Source organism: Passer domesticus, chromosome 4 (genome assembly GCF_036417665.1).
Source record: "Passer domesticus isolate bPasDom1 chromosome 4, bPasDom1.hap1, whole genome shotgun sequence".
Classification (NCBI taxonomy): domain Eukaryota; kingdom Metazoa; phylum Chordata; class Aves; order Passeriformes; family Passeridae; genus Passer; species Passer domesticus.
This window is the reverse complement of record NC_087477.1, coordinates 66,490,619-66,503,661: the sequence shown is the minus strand read 5'-3', so window position 1 is coordinate 66,503,661 and position 13,043 is coordinate 66,490,619. Positions and strand designations below refer to the sequence as shown.

General features: G+C 38.2%; 1 protein-coding gene across 3 annotated transcripts in view; it reads right to left on the bottom strand.

The window, feature by feature from the left end:
- The window catches only part of PPARGC1A (PPARG coactivator 1 alpha), a 363,434-nt gene that overhangs the window by 17,356 nt on the left and 333,035 nt on the right, over nucleotides 1–13,043 (bottom strand). For all 3 annotated transcript variants that reach the window (XM_064418508.1, XM_064418507.1, XM_064418510.1), the window contains 3 exons: nucleotides 9,237–9,282; nucleotides 9,055–9,128; nucleotides 288–1,200 (listed from right to left, as the gene is read on the bottom strand). In XM_064418508.1, coding sequence (XP_064274578.1) covers nucleotides 288–1,200; nucleotides 9,055–9,128; nucleotides 9,237–9,282 — 1,033 coding nt within the window. The remainder of the gene's footprint in view (nucleotides 1–287; nucleotides 1,201–9,054; nucleotides 9,129–9,236; nucleotides 9,283–13,043) is intronic.

The window sequence follows — 13,043 nt, the reverse complement described above, 5'->3', positions numbered from 1 at the left end:
CAATGCGGTAGGTTAGTTGGGTACATCTCTCATCAATTGCTCTGCCTCTGACCTGACTGCCTCTGCTCAGAAGGTGCAAACCTGGCAAATTCAAAGGACATTGGAAACAAGTGTTTCTTTAGCAAACCTGTAACCTTCAGAGATAATCAGCTGAGAAGCAACAGAATGAGTTGCACTGGATTAAGTTTTTTCTTGCTTTTTTTTCTTTCTTTCCCGTAAGTTTCTTACTGTTTTTGCTGTTTGTCTTATTAGCTACAATGATCATACATGAATTTGCTGCACCATACCTTGAAGAGGATCTACTACAGGGCGACCTTGATCTCGATCGGGAATATGGAGAACGGGAACAAGACCTGCGTTGAGGAAAGGACCTTGATCTAGAGCGTGTCCTTTGGGATCTTTGAGAAAATAAGGATTTGGGTGGAGACACTGAATCTCTGCATGGAGAGTTAAAAGAAGAGCAAGAAGGTGATTCATCAAATAATGAATAGGCTTGTGTCCCATCCCAAGGGTAGCATAGTTTATCACTTTCATCTTCACTGTCATCAAACAGACCATCCATTGCTAGTCCTGAATTTATAAACATAGGTAGTTTGGAGAATTGTTCATTACTGTAATCACTGTCCCTTAGTTCTCTGCTCTTATCTGCTTCTTCATCAAAAACAGCTTGGCTGGGGTGACCAAAATGCTTATTCAGTTCAGCCCGAATTTCCTGGTCTTGAAGCTGTTTTCTGTTATTACCATGGGATCCCTGTTTATTTGTCTGTAAAGTCTCTTTCTTGAAATACTGGTCTTGTTCTAAAGAAGAACAAATCTGACACTGCCACCCAGGTGAAGAATCCTTAAATTCTGGTTGTCTGGAGTCCTGAAGTTCCTGGGATATTTTCATGTGTATTTCCGATTTTGAATTCACAGATTGACAGTAGTCATGGTCACCAAACAGCCGCAAACTGGGCCGTTTTGTCTTTCTCTCCTCATGTCCACTGGACAGTACTGTAGTCTTGCTAAGCTGTGTGCACAGCTCAGACTGGTCTGGACCCTTCTTGATTGGGTTATTTCCTGGAGAACTGGAAGACTCACTATAGCGGGGCTTTTTTGAAGGTGGTACAACAGTCTTGCATGATGACTTCAGTTTAGGTGAAGTCCTAAAAGGATTATCTTGGTTCGCTTTATGAGGAGGGGTCGTAGGTGGAGTTAGGCCTACAGGGAGTAAAAGGAGGTACAGAATGCTTTTAAGCACACATACAATGTTTATAAAGGTGGCTCATATGCTTCTTAAAATAGATACAAAGCAAGACCCATTTTATGTCACTTCAAGACTGCCAATATTGAGAATAAAACTGCCAAAGGTCTGGTAACAACAATAGCAACAATACTAATGCATTGCCATCAGTCTCCAGCATAATTTCTGCCCCTCCCCTTCCTCCATGACATCCGCCCCTCTCTCTGTAGGTTTTGATAGAAAAGATCAAGAGATAAAACACCAAAGACGTTTTTGTTAAATACAAAATAGATTTTGATGTAAAAATGAAAAGTCAAAAGACTGGCACCATCAAAAACATAAAGAACCTGGCAAAGAAGAATCTGGATAAAAGCATAGCCAAGAGAAATAAATGAGTGGTACCAAAGGATGCAGAACTTAAATGCAATGAAATACAGCCACCCTAACTCAGTGGCAATGACTCTTTGTGTCCAGAGTTCATTAACTAAAAAAACCATTGAGAATATATGTCTAATACATTCCTTGAGCGTAATTAATACATTTTGCCTTAAATGTGGTTCTGCAGCTGAAACCCAAATGAACAATAATACAACCACAAGTGTAATGAACCCTTGCATTTAGAACTAAATCTTGGTGAGAATCATACAGCAGGGAGTCAAAATGAAACAGGTACATCTTAATATTAGTTATTGGGTTCGTATTAGTACTAGATTAGTATTCAGTGACTAAATATACTGCTAACTAACAGGATTATATAAATAACTGCAATAGATTGTATCATTGTGAGGAGACAAATTGCAGGAAGGACTAAGCACATTCCAGTAAAGCCTGGGAACTGAAGCAGCATCTTCCCACTATTTTTATAAGGATAGAGTATAACTTTCAATATTTTCTATAGAAATCACAGAATTTCAGAATTACAGAAGGATAATCCCAGACAACAGGGCAGAGTAACAGCAAACAGCAGACACTGGTGAGGAAATAATTTCTCTTCAGGAAGGTATTTTGTATTAGGTTTAAAATTTGCTTCTGTCCAATTGACACTAATATAATTTAGTTATATGCTTAAAATTTAACAAAATAGATGGAGATCAGGGAGTTCTCCAAGGTAATCCAGACCAAGCAATCCAGACTAAGCAATCCAGAGGCTCATGCCGTCCAAGAATATTTTTAGCCCAAGCAATGAGCTTTCCATTAGTTCTTAAGCAAGAATGAAAAGAGAGGGCAGACAGAGTTACAGGAAATGTGTGTTTCAAACATGGTTATAGAGCTCTGGTTTGTATTTTTAAACATGCAACACAGCTCAACAGATCAATGCAAATGGAACATGTTTTACAGTGTTTTGCTGTAAAGAAGGAAAAGCGTCCATCAATGCACAGTGCTCCCTAAGGAGCATAAATGGAGACTGTGAGTCCCATTGCATTATCTGCAATGAATTTATTTCAGAAAATAAGAAAATAGAAGTACCAAGGCATGAATAGTTGATGTGAGAGACATGCTTGATTTTGTCTGAATGTCTGGAAAAAATGGTTATGAGCTACCCGTGGCTATGCAAATACTTTGCCTAATACCACAAAATTCAAGGAAACTGAGGCAAAGATTATGGCACCTAAAACATTAGTTACCCCAAATTTAAATTTAATACTAAAAAAAAAATTGTGCAGTCATTACTGTTTAATTATTTCCTCTAAGTCCTCAATTTTTTCTTTCTTCTTCCCAGTCACTTGAGACAGCCCTAATTATTTCTTACCTTATGCACCTCCTCACTGACAAGTATTTCTGACTACCTGAATTTTTGCTAATATTAAAGAGAACAGTCCTCTTCAAAAATCTGCAGTAATACTTTCAAAGTTAAAGCTTCAGGCTCAGATTGAACAAATAGTCCATAAAACAACTTTCTAAAAAAAAAATTTGAAATTACACTTTTACACGTGAAATTATACAGTCCATAGAAATTCTGGGGATACTTACTGGGTTTTTGGATGTAGTTTTAAAGAAAGAATTAAACAAAAATACAACCACTCCACAATGAACATGTATATTTAAAAATTTCAGTCAAAGAAACCCCAGAGATAATCCAATATTCAAAATAAAATCTTATTTCAAATTCCACGTCTTTAAAGCTTGTCCTGGAAATAAGTAAGTAAAACAAGTATAACATTTCCAGAAACCTGAGAAAGAGCCCAATAATCTTCAAAAAGGCAAGGGGGAACACACACAAAAAAAAAAAAAACCCACACGAAAGTACAGCCTGAGCTAAATTTACTGGCACTTCCCTTGCTGGCAGAACAGGGCTGGAACAGCCTAAGAAAGGGCTTCCTCATGGCATCCTGGCTTTTCTCCTGGATTTTAGCAGAAGCAGGAAGTGCACAGACAAGTAGAAACAGATAAATAATGGAAAATGTTCATTTAACTTTTGAACAAACCTACACTGGGCGATGAAGGAGGGAGTGAAGTTTTGAATACACGTCACCACTCCAAGTCCACCTCCAGAGTGCCCCCTGACCCATCTCCAAATTGTGAATTCTGAGAAAACCACTTGGCTGCACACTTGCTCATCTTCACTCTAATCCCTGGTAATCTTCACCAAGGGCCATGATCCCACATCAACGGCATTACAATATTCTCTAACCACGGGATTATTTCACACACACTGATTTCTCCCCAATGTGTACATTTAGGCATTGACAGTACAAAGTATATTCTGTACTCTCTCTTGAACTTAGCAGGTTTTGACAGATTTATGGAAGGACAGATGGCCATTACAGGCTGAAGGCTGACAAGAGGCAGTTCAGAGCATTGTTAACACACTTGCACAAACTCTCAGCAGTGCAGCGCTGTGCAGAATGTAATTCAGACTATAGCTTTTTTATTGCTGCCTATTTTCTTTTGTCAAAAGAGCCTGCTGTGCACAGCAACAAATGGCTGCCATTACCCAGAATGTAATGGGTGTCAGACAAATCACGTAACACAAACAATCAAGAGTATGTAGGTCATATTTCAACAGAGCACAACCTTAGCAATATTTATGATTACTGCATTGAAATGTGCTCTATAATAAACAAGTACCTCTACATCACTCACACTTATGTACTTCTGCACAGCAAATCTGTTAGAAGTGGTACATACTCTACAATCATCCCCCTTAAACAGTCTTTTTTCTTTTTAAAGTAAAAGGCAAGTATTTTTTCATGACATGCTATAAAACCATTTTCTTTGTAGGGACTTTTCCTTAATTGAATAGCTTTGGTAAATGGCATGTTTGCACTTTGCCTTGCTCTGTCTATATACTACGAGCTCACTCCGTGATCTTGTGCTAGAAAACAGCATATATCAAATTGCCAGCACTGCTGGCAAAGCAGCACCATCCTCCCCATGTCTGTGCAACAAAAGGTGTTTGCATATGTGCCAACTCTGCCACCTTGGCCAAGAAACTTCTTTCCAGAAAGTCTCTGGGAGGGTAAAACTACTTTAATACATTCCAAAACTCCACTTCAAAAAAACTTGTAGTGTAACTCATTTAGCTCATCTCGGTTGATCAGCAGAAATTAGGGGAGTGCCTTTGCATTAAAAGTGACATCTGGACTTTTTAGGACTGATTTTCAATACTGTTTTACACAGACACAGATATTTCTAAATCTCTTCGGTAACTCAGCATTCCAATGTTTGATGATGTTTGCTGTGTTTTGAGTGGGCTGATAATTAGTGTCATTTGGGGAACACAGCCCTGGAACCTTTCTACATGTGCTTTTGAGAGGCATTGAAAATGAATTCTTTCATACCTTTTGAGTTTGAAAATGGATTGTCAAGGCAAACATTATTTAAGGCCACTTTAAAAACTGACCACAAGATAACAGCTCAATTCAGTAGAAGAAGAGTGTTTGTATGGCACTAGATTGCAGAAGCTAGGAAAATGTAATAAAATTAAATAGTCATCATACAATAAAAAACTACATGCTTGTTGAATATTCAGTATAATCCTGTTGTCAGTGCTGGAGAGAATAAATACAGATGCCTGAAAACATCAAATAATTCACTAGATTTTATTCCCTCTGGACAACTCTCTCCATCTCACCTCTCATTTTATCAGAAATCATTCTAAGGTCAAAGAAGTTCTTAGATGACAGATTTTAAGTATTTGCTCTGACAAGTAAGAGGTAACACAAATCTAGAGGTGGGCAAATAGCAGGGTATCAGTACCTTCAACGCTGGTCAAATTCCAAACCACTCTTCAACTTGATTGTGCACATCAGCTTTTCTGATGACAGAAAATATAGCTTTTTCTGCCATCTTTTCAGAAAAATCAAATTTTTCCCCAAGACCAGTGAGCAGTTTTACACTACAATAAATTATAGGGATCTGTATCAAATTAGAGACTTTTTACCAAGAGTGTGGAAATAGTCTTCTAGTTACTGATCAAGCCATAAGCACATAAACCAACTTCATGTACTGAAATGGTGGCTTTGAGTATTTAGGTGTGAGGGTTTAAGACACAGGGAACAGAGAGAGATTAATTAGAAGCCATGCTATCTAACATCTGGCATTCAGGAGTTTGTCTAAGACAATCAAAAGCCTAAAACAATCACTGAGGAGCCCTTGACTGCCAGGAGTAACACTGCCACCTCCAAAATGTGAGTCATCCTCCCACCCCACCGTGCTTGCATAGTCTTGTCTGTCCCTGCCCGACCCTCCCCCATCGTTCTGACTTCTAACAAAGAGGAAAGAGGTGACACAGAACCATCCCAAATTTCTGGAAGACACTGGAGAGGTTCAAGCCCACAGCCTCTTAGCAAAGCACTGGCAATGCAGATGGCTGTGGAGACAGAGATGCACCTCTTCCGAGTCTCTTACTCATAAAGACTCATCTGATACAGGAATTTAATTCACTGCATTAGCATTACCTAGGACTCCCTCCATATCATGATGTTCTGGTCCAGCTTCCTTAGAACAACACCAAAATAATCAGCTTCAAGAGATAGGACTTTATACAGCAATGGAGTTAGGACACTTACTTAAAGTGTATTGAAAGAATTCTTATGTATGGCATGAAAACACTTCAAAGAATATTTGTTCCTTGTAATGTGACAAATTCATGTTTTGACAGTTTTAGGGAGGACAAAGTTACACTCATGACTACTAACAAATCTGCTGTAAAGCAAGATATAGCACTGGCAAGAGAATGGCTTCAGTTTGACTTTAGATACATGAATCCAAAATGTGTGTGCGACGAAGATTGATGGCTCATGTGGGAAATGTTTTTATTTATTTATTTTTCTGCTCCATAGTTAATTCATCAGTGAGGGAAGCGATGTTGTTTTCAGCAGAGAGATCAAGGGAGTTGCTATTTATATTAAAATACTTTGTGCTTCGATAGTGCAAGCAGCACTGCTAATGGTCTTTTCAATTCAGTACTGAGATCAAGGTAACTCCTATTTAAATTATAATAAATAGTGCTTGTGTGGTGAAAGCTGCCCTATATAAGGACAATGAGCAATGCGGTTATCTGGATATAATTTGGAGTTGCCAGGGTTCTCACTAAAGAACTTCAAGATATTATTAATCACTACTGCCACTATTTTTTCCCTTACTTTATTTTTGGTTGTTTTTTAAACTGAAGTGGGTCCCAACTCTGCCATGATTTACACACACACATACGCTGTAAGTTCTTCAGTACTTCAGGCTGTTTCTGTTGTGTACTTTGCTTCCAGCACAAGCAGACTCAGGACACAAAACTACTGCAGTACAAATTACTTAAAAAGCAAGACATCCATATTTTTATGGGTTTACATACATACATGAATATAAAAATAAAACCTGTGTGTATATGCAGGCAGAGATTAAAAGAGCTACTGCATGATCTCCTGAAATCTCCTCACCAGGCATTTTGAAGACCAGAGCAAGTCCAAGAGTCCAAGAGTCACCATTATGTACCTGCTTGGTAACACTGCCCAGTTCCTTCGCCACACAACACTCCAATACTTATTCTTCCCGAATATGATCAGGTTATTTCCTAGCTAACTTCTTTTACTTCCAGAGGGGAAAAGAAATCACAGAATCATAGTAGAGCATTCCTGTTTACATATGTGGCCAATTGTGCTGTTTCTCAGCTTCTGTTGCTTTTTTTTAAATGCACCAGTTCTCCTGATTATGTTTTCCAAGCAACTACAGAGCTGTTTTGTTTCCTCCTCTGTGCACAGCTGATGGAGCGGAATGAATTTGGTAATACCAAGCCCATTCCTGTTGCCACTATGGACGCAGTACTAGAGGACTATCCAGGGGTCAGACTGACTCCCAATTTCTGTCTAGTCAGCTGATGGGAAAAGCAGGCTGCTGACTTTTTGGCTGGGAGAAAACACTGCTTCCTTCAGTGATTTCAACGGCTGCTTGTACCACTCTGCTGTAGTCACCTCATCTGCCCCTTTCTTTTGGCAGCACTAAGCACTGACTTATCCATGTGCTTACAAATGGGCACCCTTGTGCAGACTTGCTGTCCAGTAGTGATGGAAGAGGCTTCTCCATGTTTCACTTCACTTCACTTCACTTCACTTCACTTCACTTCACTTCACTTCACTTCACTTCACTTATTGGCACTGAACAGGATTATCCTCCTGCATTCAGTGAATTTTGCCATGTTTTTGTTGGTCTTGCAAAATGAAGAGGTGTAGGAAGAACACTTCCTTTTGCCATGAGAGGAACAATTAAGACTGCAGGCTTCCAGGAGTCAGCAGGGAAGTGTTCATGTTTTAGTGCTGAACTAATGAAAAAGTTTCTAGAAAAGTACAATGATGGTTGTAGGAAGGTGAAAGCCCAGTGTACCTAGCAAACCTAGCCTGGGCCTGCTGCCACTGAATTCAGGAGCACCAAGCTAATTTGTGGTACCCAAAGACATATTTTGCAATACACCCCTTCCCCTTCAATGCTAGAGATCAGATAGTTTACAACCTACTGCTCTCCTGAGAGAAGCACATGCTGAGTACCTCTCTTATTTTTCAATATTACACAACTGAGAAAGAAAATAGTCTTGGCAATAGGTCAGGTGGAGCTCAATGTGTTCTTTTGTGCTCAGTTCTGGACACTTGAAGAAAACAGAGGCAAAACAGAGTTCAGAGGAATGCTATAAAAGAGATCTGAGTCTGAAGGAATTGACTTCAGCAAAAGAAGAGCAGGCGAATTAAATGAATGCTTAAATGGGTGATGTACAAACTAAACCACTACATGATAAAAAAAATCCTAAAAAGCTTCAAAAGGTACAAATCCAGGGATCAGAAAGGAAGAGGAAGATAAAGGGAGGTTGTGTGAAGTGTGTTAATGGCTGAAAAAGAAAAAGCAGGAATACAAAATGAATACCACTTTTAAAAATTACCTAAGCTATGGAACAATTAGTTGTTCAGTGGTAGAGGAGAAAGCTGTTATTTGTGACATATTAATCTAGAAATGACAAAGCACTGAAACATGCAGTCATGTACAGCCCTAGACCAGCCTGGAGACAGACTGAATAACATAACTTTTACACCTGTAGCATCTATTACACCATGCTGTGGAGTTTGTCTTTGAAAGATGGTGCACAGCAATACACAAATATATAGGGAAATGGAGAAATACAACAGATAAATAGTTTCATTCATATTTTCTCAGAAATTATGCTCTCCTGTGTAGGTTTGGAGTCATATTTTCAAACACCTTTCTTCTCAGGTAGCTGGATAAAAAAGTAATGGTGAACTGCATTGAAGTGAATCTACTGGAGACTTCTGTGAGATCTCAGCATACCTGTGGTATATTAAAGTAAACACACACAAGCCATGCTTAAAGAGCCATCATTTTGCATTTCTCACCTGCAGTTCCAGAGAGTTCCACACTTAAGGTTTGTTCAATAGTCTTGTTCTCAAATGGGGAACCCTTGGGATCACTGGAAGACAGGGCACATTTATAAAAACAAGCTGAAATGGAGTTGCTGTAGCCAAAATCTACTGAAACCCCCTCCCTTTTATAAATGTTTGCACTTTTTAATACTTACTTTGGTGACTCGGGTGTCAATGGAAGTGATAAACTCGTTGGTTTGGCTAAAGGAAAAAAGAAAACAATATTAAAAGAAAAAAAGAAAACAATATTTAAACACTCTGTAAAGTATACTGTAAACATTTCTTTATACTTTGGCATTGGGATCATGTGGTAGTCAGTCAGGGCCAAGCTCTGATAGTTCAATTGTCATTTCAGTGTATCTCAGATAGATAGATAGACTCATCCTGATTCCTTATTTACTAGTACTAAAAGGGCACCTAGATTTCAACATTTACATCAATTACTGTATCTCTGAAATACAGTACACAATGCAAATGACAAGAACCTTTCAGAAGAAAACTGGTACATTTTAAAAATCAATGAAGAACTCTACAGGATACACTGTGAAAATCTAACTTCTCTCAGTGTTAATTTCGACTATAGTTCACGTTTCATTTGGAAACAGGAGCAGCAGAATAACTACAAAGTAACAGAACGTAATGAATATTCAGTTAATTTTACTTCTACAAGATAGAATTTTATATACAGCACTGAGAATAGGTTGTTTCTATGAGGCCAGAGTCCAACCAGTTATAGTCCAAATTTTTACAAATTACGCTGCAAACTATGACAAACCATGGACATAGTCACAGATGGTTAAAAATGGGGTTGAAGCTCTCAGCACTACAATCCCAACATACGCAAAAAACAAAGCTCTGGCTATAAAAATGTAAGCTTTGCAGCTTTTACTCATGCAAAATTGTATATTCTCAGAGCAAGCCAAGAACCAGGATGCTGTAATACAACTAAGATGCCTTTAAAATTAAAAATTACAGTACTTGCAAATTTTACTTTTCAGAAGTTAGATTGATGTTTTAAACACAGAGAGCATTGTAGCAAGAACAACAGCAGGGGATCTCTTCTGCAGATTAATTACTTAAGACAAAATGTTCCCCTTGAACACTCCTGCACTGCAGATCTTTTGTCCAGAGTGTCACTACTGCATATTTCATATTCATTACAGGCTTGGAGCTCCCATCAACATTAAGGGATTTTATATGCAAATTGATTACTTTTATATGCTCTAGAGCATTCCTGAAGTAATATAACGTTTTCAAAAATTAATTCTCAAAAGCTGCATATTGTTTCTTCTCCTCCCCATATGAGCTCAGGTGTTCACCTCAGGTTCACCTTCCTCAGAAGTCACTGCTGGAGTGAGGAGATGCACCTCAATGAGTTATTTGTCTGGTCCAGCACAGCCACTGATTTGTGCATTACACCAGGTGCAGTAAAACTGAATATAACCTGACACATCTTTGTGTGTAATTTATATACATCTAGGAATACGAATGTTTGCCTGTGGCTACCTAGAGGTAAAACTGGCTTAAAAAAAAACCAAAAAACAGATAGTGCAGCAAGGCTCTGGAATAAAGTTTTATACAAATGCTTTCCTTTCTTTTTTTAAATAAAAATCTGCACACTCTTAACCAATTTAAGTTAAGGAAGCTGAATGTGTAAAGCTATTTACATCTCTAAAAAGCCTCTTTCTAACTCTTATTAGTCCTACAGAATAATCCCATATCAGAATATACACATATTGAATTCTGAAGCACTGAGGCACAGTGCAAATCTGCCAGAGATGGGCACAGAACCAAGGCATTATCTCACACTCCCATGTATTAATTTTAGGCAGATATCACTGAGCTCTCCCACTGAGAAGTTCGCATACCAAAACACCCATCAGTTTTCTTATTGCTAGGCAAGAGCTTGACCAAACACTCTTTCTGCAAAGGATTCATACTCACATACAGCTATTGATAGTGTAAATATTTAGCCAAGACACTGTCATTTTCCATGGTGCCTGTTTATTAGAGTTTCAAGGTCTACTGTAGTGGGGTTTTTTTTATTAAAAAGAGTTCACATCAAGTTACTTGTCCCTGTAAATTGAAAACATTCAGGTTCAAAAGAACTACATTTCCTCATGGGCAAATTTCAGTGCAAAACCATAGATGATCTTTGGCATGAATGCATTTGTGGACGTTCCTGTGGGTTTGCAATATGTTTCCAACAGTATCCCTAAAGGAAAATAACATTTGACTCATCTTTTGTGAGCTTTCCCCAAATTTGAAAGAAAATCTCAGAAAACTATCTGTGATAGTTTTTTAAAACAGAAAGAGCCAATTTTCTTGTACTTTTGATTAAATCTATGAACCAATAACTGCAGGTGTGCAAATATCAGTTAAATTTGCAAGGTTGATTCTGCATGAATTGACTGTCCAAGCTGAAAGCATTATAATCTTGTATTTGCATTATATGCAAATCCATTGATATTGAAGTTATATATTGGTGTATGAGGCAAATTTGCTGAAAAAACATTTCAGAAACCTGTAAATTAAAGCACAGGAAAATTAAAGAAGGTAATTTCTCTGTGCCTGCAAATTCACCTGCAAGACCACTAAAATCACAGTCATCTGTTAAGCACAGTTTTTAGCTATATGTCCCTTTGGACTTTCCTAACTTCTCCTCCATGCTGTTTCCGCAGCTCAGCATGCCCAGACCCTTTGAACTGAATCTACACAACTGCTCAGCTGGGGATAAAAAAGTAATTCTGATCTGAAGAGAAAGACTTTATAATCTGTATGTATGTTTGTGTGCACATACATCTCTGTATGGGTATAATATATATGTTCATAGAGCATGTTATACATGATGCACCTTATCACCTTAACATCCAACAGTGTTGAAAAAGCTCCCTGTAACTTCTGGCAGTTCTGCTTTTCATTACCATTGCAGTAACAGACTCAGGTTTCACATGTAGAGCTCAGTCTGGATTCTGCTGTAAAAGCAGACTGCTGAAGCCATCCAGAAGAAGTGACAGTTGGCATAAAGAACCTTTAGGGGCAGTTGGATTTCCTTCTTATGAGAAACATTGTTCAGATAATTTGAGAGCATAATGGGGAAAACCCATACTTAGGATGTCAGAATGTACAGCTGCAAGAACAATATTGAGTGACAGGAAGGGAATATTATTTTTATTAAGTTTGCTTATACTTCCTAGTGCAGAATGAGAAAACAGATTTGATAGAGGCTGAAATGCAAGAAAGAGGGAGGGGAAAAGAAGAACAGTTTACAACTGTTGCTTTGAAAATACCAAACAACACATTTAGGGTCACATCCTGATATCTGTTGCAGATAGGCAACTTCCATTAACTTTAGTGGAGGCATCCATGATTGGCACTGATGTGTCTGGGATAGGGACATAGCCTTCCAGATGCCAGGTCAACATAAATACATAGATGTATTTTAAAGTAGCAATAATTTTAAAAAGCTCCCTTTGGGTTCGTAAGCTTTTACAGCTTTCCTTTATCGTGGGAAAGAGAGGGAGAGAAAGTGAGAGAGGAGGCTTTAAGTTCTTGCATCTCTGTCACAGAAGCTACTTGTAATATAGATCAGTTTTTCACACATCAGGGGATACTAAAAGTCAACACAAGTGTTTAGTTTTGACCATAAAAAATCCAAAAATGAGAGAGAAAGATCAGGATGGCATCTAAACTCTCAACTATTTACAAAATAAAATTACAAACCAGCATTCCAGCTTTAATAGGAATGACACATTTATTGTTTTCTCTGTAGCAGTGAGAGCACTATTTATTGTCTCTTACGGGCTATGTGGCAGGTTAACAATGCCCTCAGTTTTACTCCAGCAAAACAGAAAGAAGCTCACTAATGAACTGGCCTGCCGAACTTGTTTAGGGGTATAATGATTTCTTAGTGGTACAGTTCTCTGTGAATAAGTATCTCCAGATAGCTAACTAATTCTAGC